Genomic DNA, 11,613 nt, shown 5'->3' with positions numbered 1-11,613 from the left:
ATCTACACCGTACCGGAATAAAACTCCTTAAGCCTCAAGTCTATTAAATGATGCAGGAGATGATATCTTCTCCTTCAAAGTCTTAAACCCTAGCCGCTCAATTCATTCTTTCTGAATCTCTCTCTCCATCTTCTCTTCTTAAAGGTAAATACAATCGCTTTTACTTTTGTGGGTTTCATTCTGTTTGTTCATTTATTTATTTTTTTAAAGTTAAGATGATTGTTTTTCTTTTGGTTTATGATTTATATTTTTCAGTTTTTTTGCCTTAATTAGTCTTGTTTTATTTTCTTTTTATTTTGGTTAGTATTGATGTTAGTGTAGCTTATCTCTTTGTCCTTGGAGTGGTTTTATGAGATGAATAATTTATGTTAGGTCAAAGTAGATCCTAAAACATTGGGAATGAGAACTAAGCGACCTTGGTAGATTAAGGGATATATACACGTTCATTGATCTTTCGAACATATACTGTCTTGTATTCGATACAGATTAATAAAAAAATAAAACATTGGGAATGGCATGCCATTAAAATTTTAATGTTGATCATGGACGGTTTTTTTCTTTGTTGCGCTAATTATTGTTTTTGTTTGAAAATTGTCTATGGTTGTTAATAACTGAAGAGAAACGGGATATTTAACAATTTTTAAAAGAAGGGATGTGAATAACTAACTATAGATATAATTTAATAGGATATTTTATTGCAATGTGTTGTTTTGGTTGTCTTGCTACTAACATGACATTTTGTTTATGTTTTGTGCTTCTTGCTGTTGCTGTTGTGAATAAAAAATGACACAGTAAAGTGCTATAATGGCATTTTCTAGCAAATTAGGAAGCCTTCTAAGGCTAAATGGTCAAATTCCCGCAACATCTATCCTTAACTCTATTCGCTGCATGTCGACATCAACGAAAAAGCTCTTTATCGGAGGTATTTGTTCATCCGATTCTTGGTTTGAAGATTATATGCCAATATCTTAAATTTTTTTATTCGACTTAAATCTATGATTCTCAGGCCTTTCATTTGGAACTGATGATCAAACTCTTAAGGAAGCATTTTCCGGATTTGGTGATGTCACAGAAGGTGAGTTGTATTGCTAATGCTAGTGATATTGTTAAGTTTCTGACATTCTTACAAGTTTGTCTATTTTAAACTAACATAAATATTAGCTTCCTTTTGTTGTTGAGCAGATTAATGAGATGTATTTTTTTGGTCATTCATCAGCCTTGGGTTATTACTAATAGTGAAGACTGAGGAAATAGTATGGATAATGTGTTTGTTTGGTGTTTAGTGTTCATTTATTGGTTGTTTTGGGCATGTCTAGGCTGGCTATATGAGTAGTGTGGTATCAAAATGCATATTAATTTATCTCCATTTTCTTTGTGTACAAGTGAGCGTGTTGCTCTGGTCAAATTAAAACTATTAACAAGTTTTCTTTTATACCAGACTAATGATTTTGGCCTGCGAGTTTTGCTGTTTATGTACAGGAACTGAACAAAACAGTTGTCACCGAGATTCCATATAAACATTGAGAATTTTTTATGATGCTATTATAGTGCTTGCTTCATTTTGTGTTCTCATTCTCTGATTTATGTTGATCAGCTAAGATTATCATCGATAGAGACACTGGGAGGTCTAGGGGCTTTGGTTTTGTAAACTTTGCTCATGATGAATCTGCCAGCAATGCCTTGTCAGCCATGGATGGTCAGGTGAGGAAAAATAGGCTTTTTATATACGAAACATGTTTCTGGATAATTTTGTATTTTGATTCCTTTGAACCGAAACTGCAGGAACTCAATGGACGAAATATTCGAGTGAGTTATGCGAATGAAAGGCCTCCCGGACCTCGGTCGTTTGGTGGTAATGGTGGCTTCCGTGGTGATAGGGATTCTGGTTACTAGGTATTGCATCAAAATCTTTGCTTATAGATTTGATGATGCAGTTAATTCGATTTCGTTATTGTGCTAGACTTATGCAAACTACATTATGTAGTTTGTTCAAGATTTCCTACATGTTACAATCTAATATTTATATTGGCAAGGTAAGCTTTTGACCTATGTTGCTCTTGCTCTTATCTTTAAAGAATTAAATGCTGATGCCTCAGCATCACCATAAGATATGTCACCTAGTATAATGTTAAATATGATTTTGAAAAAATATAATAGTTTGGTGATTAAAATAGTACAAAAGTTATAGTTGGAGTACCAACCGTGTAGTTTATCTAAGTTTTAATTTCATCATATGTTTTGATACTTTTTAACTTTTTTACACGATTGGCATTATTTTTATATAAAATATAATTTAATTTTTTATTGTCATGTCATTAAAAGTTAATAAAAACGTCGAAGTATTGATGAAATTAAAATTAAAATATTAATGTAACTGTGTAATTTTGTTCATGTTTATTTGTTAAGGAATGTAGTTTGTTCGTGTTTGTTCATTTAAATAATAAACGAATATAAAAAAAAATAAACAAAAAGATGTAAACGAATATAGACGTAGTAAATGAACGTAAACGAACATGAATGAATATAAATGAATACAATAAACAAACGTAAACGAATATAAATCACAACAACAATAATAACGTAAAATTTATAGTATAAGTTGCAATTTCATAGTTAATTTGGATTTAATTTTTATGAATTTTTTATTTATATTTAAAATTAATTGAATTTTAAAATATTAATGGGTATGAAGTTAAAATTTATGTAACCTTATGTTTTAAATGAACATAAACGAATGGACATTAATTAACGAATATAAATGAACAAACATATTATCGAACGTTCACAAATATAAATAAACGAATGAACTCTCTATTTATGTTCGTTTATTTAATTAAACGAACCCAAAATCTTTACTGTGTTTGTTAATTTAATAAATAAACAAACCTAAGCAAACTTTCTCCCAAACTGTTGACGAACAATTTGTAGAGGTTTTCGATCTCATCGATGAATTAGTTGCCCCTGTAGTAACGGTTGTCGGGCATGCCCTCGGAGTACTTGTTGGTAAGGGCACTGCCGAGGGCTTCGATGACGGCGAAGGAAGTGAAATTCTCGGAGGCTATTAGCTCGATTCCGAGACATTGGCGGCGCTTCTCCTTCTCGATGAGATCGTGGATTTCGGGATCGACGTATTCGAGGGAGGCATTGCCCCAAGTGTTCACTGGATCCATTGTATATTGTATATTTTTTTCAGAGGAAAAAGAAGAGAAATGGAGATGAGGGAAAAAATGGTGAAGAAAAGGTAGGAAGTTGGTGAAGTTTATAATAGTTTGATCAGGTGTGAAAGTACCATTTTAGCATTTTTTTCCCACTTTTATTTTTTTTGGTAATGTAGACAAATGGTCCTCTTGGCATAGAATATTATTTTATTAAGTCATTCGACTATTAAAAAATTTAAAATGGTCTTGGATTATAGGACATTGTTTTGTTGAATACTTCAACTATTAAAAGTTATAAAATGGTCACTCGACTGTTCATATATTTTAAAACCGTCATTTTTCGTTAAAAATTGTGGTTGCCGAAGTTTGAAGTTAACATGTAGACTGAGATATGATAAAATATGATTCCAGAATCACTTGAGTTGTATTTTGTGGATTGACTCTTCGTTTAGATTATGTCGTCAAGCTAGTGCTTAAAATTTTATGTCGTCAAGTTAGTGCTTAAAATTTTATGTCGTTAAGACAATGCTTGAAAGCAACAACGATATTAGTAGACATCATTAAAATATGATTTTATCATATAATTGTTAGTAGATTAATATCCAACTCAAACAATTGTTAATTTTTTAACGAAAAATGATGAATTTAAAATACACCTTCAAACTTGTTCTTTTTTCATTCCCTTTTTATTCCCCTCACATCTAAACTTAGATGCTTAAGGCACATCAGCTATAAAACACACAAAATTCAAAATACATGTCAGAATTTAATTCTAACCATACTCATTAATCAAATACAAAAAATCTCTAAAGAATTCAAAAAATATATATTCGAAGTTTATAAACTTTCTATACTTTAAATTAACTCTGGATAATATAATTCCACCAAAGTTTTGTTTTCTCTATTTTAATATTTCAACTATTAAAAATGAAGCTTGAATGATAACAATTCATCTCAACACTCAAAATAAATTTTTTACTAAAATTCTCCTTTATAGTCGAATTAATCCTTCAATCTTAATCTTAAGATTCAAGCTTCAAACAATCCATTTTTGAAGATAACTTCATTTCCTAATCATTTTCATCATCAAACAACATTTACACATCCATCCCTTATTTTTTTAAATTGTCGAATTGATCCCCCATAATATATCTTTAATTTTAAAGCCAGCTAACACTTAATCCTTCATGACAAAACTCAAAATAAATTTTCATCTCAAACCCTAAATTTTTTAATAATAGCCGAATAGGTCCTTATAGCTTTAACAATTGATTTTCGACTTCAATCAAATATAGAAATGATAAAAAAACATAAAATCTTTCATAATCCATCATCAACTCAATTGAATCATTAAACCACAAATTCTTTCTTCTCCAATTCAATAACATTTACTAATCAAAACCATAGACTAATAGTACCAAAGTGTTGAGAATTTAATGGCGAACAAAATTATATTCTAAACCTTAAATCCAACTTAAAAGGCTTGAAAATTGAATAGGTTCATTCAGTTTCATACAAAATCCAATAATCAAACAATACAAAGTTCTTAATTTTGTAACGACGAGTTATGGAGAAAGGAAAAGTTTTTGACACAAAAGGAACCTCAACCATTAACAATTAATATTGGCTAAACTATAAGTACAATATTTAAAATATCACTTTTGTTCCATTTTAATATTTAAGTTTTTTTTTTAAATATTATATTTATATGTACTTTTTATTTCACTCTAATATGTCGCTGCTAAAAACTTGACGAAAATTCTGACGTAAAATTATTCTTCCGTGGCGTTTTTATGTTCAACGCATGTTTTAATGATCCACGTCATCATTACATGTGAAAATGTTAAATATTAAGGGTCAACCCTCTGCTTTCTACCGTCAAGCTCATCAGCAACTTTACATTTAATGCAACTCTTTCTCGAGAGTGTTATGTTTCCCTTTCCCGGCAGCCTTCCCTCTCTTGGGAGAAACGAGAGTTCCAGAAAGTGTCTCGTGATTCTCTTTGGAGTTGTCGTCGGCTTCCATTGCAGAAGGAACGGGAGAAGCCAGAGAGAGATTTTGAGCCAAAATATAATAGCTTCATTTGGTGAATATGAAGGGATTTTTTGTTTCAGGGCTCTTCTGCCATTGTTTCTTGACTTCGCGGGGACATCAACAAGCGCTGTTGCATCGGCCATTGCAGGAAGGAGAAGAATATTATTATTAGATAGAAGGGTTTTCTTTGAGATATGAAAGGTCGGCAAGCTGCTGCTCTCTTCAATACCGCATTCCTCGACTGAGCGTCGTTGGCGAAGGAGGCAATGGTGGCGAACGATAAGACTGACTAGAAAAATTGTTTTGGGAGGACGAAATAGTTGTGACCGAGCTGGAGCTGATCATGGACGGAGAGAGGCGGGATCATATGGCCGATGTAGAAAGACTTCCAGGAAATGCAAGAGAAGCAGCGATTTTTCTTTGTGCTAGTTTGTTGTCCGTAGGTGGGGAACGTGGAAGAATCAGCCTTCATGGGAGATGATTGGGAAGCTGCCGCTTAGTTCCATCCGTGTTAAACAGTTGTTTTCTAGCATGATTGTTATCACCGGTGAGCCGTCACTGCAGAGAGGTGCTGCCTCGTGTTTCTTTGCAATCTCTGGTGATTGTCATCACCAGTGAACCGTCGTTCTCTAGCAGTTGTTGGAATTCCATCTTTGACCCCGGCAGGGGGGGGGCTTTCTTAAGCTAACAAGGGAAATAAAATATTAATAATAAATGATATTATTAATGTGTCTAAAATGGAAGCACGCGTGGAATTTAGAAAAAGAAAATAATTACATCAGTCCTTCTGGGTACTAAAGTAAAATAAAAAAATAAATATCAGGTATGATTATAAAAAAATCAAAATTTATGTACTAAAGTTAAACAAAATTAATAATTTAGGTACTAACAATAGTTTACCCATTAATATTTCATTTCAAGGAAATTCCAAAAGAGAGAATCGAAGAAGAAGACAGATAACGTACAAGGATAAATTTTGATGGGAACAAGATGGTGTAATATAATTTGTGGCATTTATAGGATAAGGAATTGGAGTGAATGAGGCAAGGGTGGTGTTCGCACGAGGGTTATAACAATTACCTGCTAAACCAAAGGTGTTTTCATGGAATTAATGGGATCACCCCATAAGAATGGCAGTCCTCATCATCTAAGAAACCCGGTTGATTCTTCTTCTTCTGGGTTATTTTTATTTTTTTAATTGCCAAGTTTGGCTTCCGTTACTGGACTAACAGGAGTTAACAGTAGAAAGACCAAAACCGAACGAATCGATAATATAAAAGATCAAAAGCAATATTTAAATAAAATCGAACAGACCGAAAATACAAGAGACCACCAGTATAATTTACCCGTTGTATAATGCAGCACAAATGCATTAGGGACACCGTAGTATTATTACTCTCACTCTTTTACACTTGTGTCAAGGCAATTCGTAAGTATATACCTTCCAAAGACCCTTTCATGTACTTGAAAAAACTTAAAAAATAAAATGAACATATCTTTGTCAGAGAAAACCATATTTGCCATTTTACACGAGTCTGAGTATCATACACTTCTCTTTATATGATAGAACAATATGACAATGTATACATACATTAGTAACATCATTTAACTTTGTCTGCACCTGTTCTCGAACGCTCCACTGCATTCACAATTAAAACATGTTTTTATCATGTCGTTTTACTTTGAAACAACACTTCAAAACTAAAATATTAGTAACATCACCAACACTAAGCATTAGTACCTGCATGTTGTTAATCTCCTCATCCGTGAGTGAACGCTCCATGGATCGGTATGCAATCCGATAACAATGACTTGTCATTCCTTTCTTGTTGGTAAAGTTATCTATCAAACTCACCTGGTAGTGTCGAAACAAAGTATTTATCAAACTCCTATAAAAAAAAAAGGCCCACAAATGCATCGTATTATGATAGTTGAAAGACATCGGGTGAGCATTCTCGTTTTACTTAAAGCTAAACATGTATAAACTCTGAATCATGTACAAAATTGACCTGTTGATGTGGTGCATTAAGACCTTTCCATTTCCAATTTAAAATATGCTTAGAGCATCAATCGAACATTTTAGCAGATACACTAGTACCCTCAACTGGCCTATATGTAAGGGATTTTAAATGCTTGTAATTGCTATCAAAGACACGAGATGATATATTTAATCATGAAATCAATATCATGTATGTAAAGCTATGATGAAAAGGAGAAAAAAAAAAGACCAGCATCCAAAGGTTCGAAAACTTGTTTTACGGGAAAAAATCTTTCATGACTATCTTTTAAAACATTTGACAGAGTGAATTTCCTTTTTATAAGATTTTTTTTTATAAGAATTGTAAGCCTCATTAAAAACCCCCTTCTTGATTATAGGAGCTTATAACCAAGCTCCTTAATCAGTGGAAGGAGGAAAAGAGTGCCTTAGAAATTTATTCAACACCTGAAATTAAATAAGATACAACCAGAAAAACACCCCTCAAAACCGAAAACAGAAGACACCCAAAAACAACCATAACCAACACCACTGACTTGGGGTAAACCAATTTAGATACCTGATGGTTTACCTCTTACAAAACTACCACCACCTTACAGACTCAAAGCTGTGCTTTGCCCGAGAAAACACAAAACATACAAACCAAAAATCTACAGACAATCAACCAATCCCCTGCTTAGCTAACTTATTAGCCTCCATATACAGCCTAGGAATCCATCTAAGAATAGCGCTCAAGCATAAATAAGAGCCCCAATTTCCTGTACAGATCCCGCAAGGAAGTAGGGGCAGGTTGTTGGTTCTTAATCCAATCCACTGCACTTTTTGAATCACTTTCGATAATAAGTCTTCCCTTCTTACACCAACCCGATGAATAGAAAAAATCAATTCCCTCCTTAATCGCTTTTAGTTCTGCCAGAATAGGAAGAGTAGACCCTACTGCTGTAGAGAAAGTGGCTAAGGTCGAGCTGTTTGAATCTCTTAAAATACCTCCAATTCCACCTCTCCGCCCATCACTTGTAACTGCCCCATCCACGTTAAATTTAAACATATCCGATGGTGGAGGTGACCAACCAATAACCTTCTTTGAACAAGACGGTTGTTGAAACTTATCAGCCCGCGATGGATCCCCTACTAGCAGATCAGTCTGCAAACATGCTGTAGGGTATTTCGCAAGGTACCATTTAGCCAACCTAAGTCTAATGAAGAAAAAAAGAGCTGTGTTGTCCAAATTTCCGTTGTCAAGCACCACCAAGTTTCTAGCCTTCCAAATTGACCATAAGACGACAGCCGGGATAAACCTCCAAATAATAGAATTCTGCCGTAGGTTTGCCCAAGAACAGAGGAGGGAAATGGGATCTTGAGGCAAAGCAGTAGAAATATCCCATAACTTTAGTAGTTTATTCCAAATTTCTCTTGCAACAGAACACAATAAGAATAGGTGCTCTACTGTTTCCTCATGATAACACACAACGGACAAAGAACATTATCCAAAGGGATTCCCCTTTTCTTCAACTCCACTCGGACTGCCAATTACGATGGCAAACCTGCCACAGAAAGGTTTGGACTCTAGGAGGAGCCAAACCTGTCCACACCCATTTCTTCCACTCAAACTTGCATTCAGAATTGCTCGACAACGTCTGTCTATAAGACTTGACTGAGAACAAACCAGCCCCATTCCCCGACCAAGCAAGAAAATCTTCCAAAGAACCGGAAACCGCAATATTATCGAGCAAAGACATAAGAGTAATCCACTGCTCCAATTCCCAGTCACATAGGTTTCTTCTTAAATGAATATTCCAAACCCAAACATTATTATGAAAACCACCAAACTCGGCTACAAGCCCCCGTTTATTCGTCGACAAAGCAAAAATCCTAGGAAATATTCACCCAAACATCAGTCTAGAAGGCAATCGACCTACCATTCCCCAATTGGATCTTGGAATTTGTTCTCAAACACTCTCCCATCGTATCATCTTTAACATAATTATTCAAAATACCCCTCCATACCCAAGAATCTATAGGTGAAGCAGCCTGTGATAATGCAAGAGATAATGCAAGAGATAAGTTGCTAACATTATTTTTACAACATATCATTTTCTTCCACTGACTGTTTTTCTCATTTGCGAATTTCCAAACCCATTTCCCAAGCAAGGCTCTATTCATCAACCTGATATCAAGGATTCCCAACCCTCCCTCTTCAAAAGGCTTACACACCAAATTCCAATTCACCCAGTGAATTCGATTCTTAGATTGATTTTCTCCCCAAAGAAAGTTAGCCATCAACGAATTTAATTTATGAGTCACCTTTCCTGGAATTTTGAAAATAGAGAGAAAAAAAATCGGCAAAGAAGACAACACAGATTTAACCAACACAAGTCTACCAGCCATCGATAAAGAATTAGCTTTCCAACCCGCTAGTCTTCTAATGAAAAGTTAGATTACCGATTCCCACAAACCTATAGAATTCCTACTTGAACAATCGGTAAACCGAGGTACGTCATTGGGAAAGACCCCACTCCACAACCCGCTTCTTAGCCCAATCCTTAATCCTATCAACCCCTAAATTGACGCCATACAAAGTGCTCTTTGACAAATTTAAATGCAGCCCCGACATAACACTGAAAACCCTCAAAACTCTCCTAATATTTAAGATCTGCATCGGTGAATCACTGCAGAATAAAATTAGATCATCTGCAACTGTAGATGGGTCAAATGGAAGGTATTACCATCCCTACCGATTCTGAACCCTTGGAAAAGGCCTAAATCCGCAGCCTTGATCAACATTAAGTTTAAAAGTTCCCCAACTAATTGAACAGAAGAGGGGACAGATGCATCCTTGTCTCAACCCTTTAGTAATGTGAAATTCCTTCGTAGGAGATCCATTCACTAACACCGAGATAGAGGCTGTAGAAATGCAACGATCAATCCAAGAATCCATTTATCCCTAAAGCCCATAACCTTCATTAATCTCAGTAAAATTGGCATTCAACTGAATCATATGCCCTTCGGAAATCAACTTTGAAGACTACTCCACGCCTCCCCCTTTTCCTCCAATACTCAATGCCTTCATTAGCCAAAAGAGCACAATCAAGCAATTGTCTTCCCGGAATGAAGGCAAATTGCGATGGGCTAACAATGTCATTAATAACTGAAACTAGCCTTTTCGAAAGAACTTTAGAAATTATTTATAAATGCTGCCAACAAGACTTATGGGTCTAAAATCTTCAATTACCTCTGGATTCAGTTTTTTGGGGATTAGAGAAATGAAAGAATGATTAACCCCATTCTCCCATTGCTACCTTTGTGAAAATCTTGAACAAATTTCAAATATTCTCCTTCATTAAAGGCCAGAATTTTTTAAAAAAATCCCATAGTAAATCCGGACCAGGTGCCTTCGCACTGTCCGAATAGAAGATAGCCTCCCACACTTCCTTTTTCGAAAAAGCAGCCTCTAAACCTTCCATTGATCATCTGTTAATTTGGCGAAGTTCAGATTAATTCGTCCACCTCCAGAGTTGACTTGTCATTGTAACTACGCTTAAAAAAATCTGAAATAGCAACTCTAATCTGGTCCGGATCAGTAACCTCAACACCCGCCACTTTCAAGGACGAAATTGCATTTACTCTGCTCTTATTCAAAGCACATAAGTGGAAGAATCTGGTATTTCTATCCCCATTCGTTATCCACTTTTGTCTTGACTTCTGTAGCCAAATACTTTCCTCCTTCCTGTGCAAATTCCACAAATCATTCCTCCAACGCAGAAGCTGCTCCTGTCCTGAGCAGAAATGCCACCACCTTGAGACCTCAATTCCAACTCATGTATCCTTGTTTCCACAACAGAAATCTCCTCCGAAAACCCCTTCTGATTTGGTTGGCCAGTTTTTTATTGCTTTCTTTGTTCCTGTAATATGCTAAGCAAACCCCGCGACCATTCTCCGTTTTCAAATTATAAATCGAGTTTCGAATCACCCCATCAAACCCATCTTCTTCTAACAGATAGTTGAAAAACCGAAAAGGTTTAGGACCCATTCGTACAATCTTCTTCAAGCAACAAAGGATTATATCGGATAGGGATTTAGATAACAGCTTTTGAATTGCTTTCGGAAAATTCTGGAAGAAGTTGTCCGTTAATAAAAACCAATCTAATCTTATCCAGTTGAAAACTCCCTATTATTGCACCAGTAAACCTCCCTCCAACTAAAGGTAAATCCACAAAATTAAACCCTGTACAAAAGCGTTAAAATATCCAAAGAATGCCAATTTTGAGCCACTCCAATTTTCTCCTCTGGATCGAGGTAGGCGTTGAAATCCCCCTACACACACTAGCAATTCTAGAGTATGCACAAAACTGCTCAGCTCCCTGAAGAAAACCTCCTTATCAGCCTCTACTGCCGGACCATATACGTTAATAATAACACAATCAA

At 35.2% G+C, this 11,613-nt stretch overlaps 1 protein-coding gene across 1 annotated transcript; it reads left to right on the top strand.

Annotated features, from left to right (window-relative positions):
* LOC120137479 (glycine-rich RNA-binding protein 2, mitochondrial-like) lies at nucleotides 1-2,047 on the top strand. Its single transcript, XM_039153216.1, has 5 exons — nucleotides 1-144; nucleotides 793-922; nucleotides 1,007-1,075; nucleotides 1,595-1,701; nucleotides 1,783-2,047. The coding sequence occupies exons 2-5, from the start codon at nucleotides 805-807 to the stop codon at nucleotides 1,891-1,893; spliced, it is 405 nt and encodes a 134-aa protein (XP_039009147.1). The 5' UTR covers nucleotides 1-144; nucleotides 793-804; the 3' UTR covers nucleotides 1,894-2,047.
* Nucleotides 2,048-11,613: the final 9,566 nt, after the last annotated feature.

The sequence above is a fragment of the Hibiscus syriacus genome, unplaced genomic scaffold (genome assembly GCF_006381635.1).
Source record: "Hibiscus syriacus cultivar Baekdansim isolate YM2019G1 unplaced genomic scaffold, ASM638163v2 tig00002035_pilon, whole genome shotgun sequence".
Taxonomy (NCBI): domain Eukaryota; kingdom Viridiplantae; phylum Streptophyta; class Magnoliopsida; order Malvales; family Malvaceae; genus Hibiscus; species Hibiscus syriacus.
Note: the sequence above shows the minus strand (reverse complement) of the source record. Positions and strands in the feature narration are given on the sequence as shown.

What these genes read in the sequence shown, in the direction of transcription:
- LOC120137479 (XM_039153216.1), top strand. Translation starts at nt 805, where the DNA reads ATGGCATTTTCTAGCAAATTAGGAAGCCTTCTAAGGCTAAATGGTCAA. An exon ending in GAAAAAGCTCTTTATCGGAG is followed by an intron (nt 923 to 1,006) that starts GTATTTGTTCAT and finishes TATGATTCTCAG; the next exon opens with GCCTTTCATTTGGAACTGAT. An exon ending in TGTCAGCCATGGATGGTCAG is followed by an intron (nt 1,702 to 1,782) that starts GTGAGGAAAAAT and finishes CCGAAACTGCAG; the next exon opens with GAACTCAATGGACGAAATAT.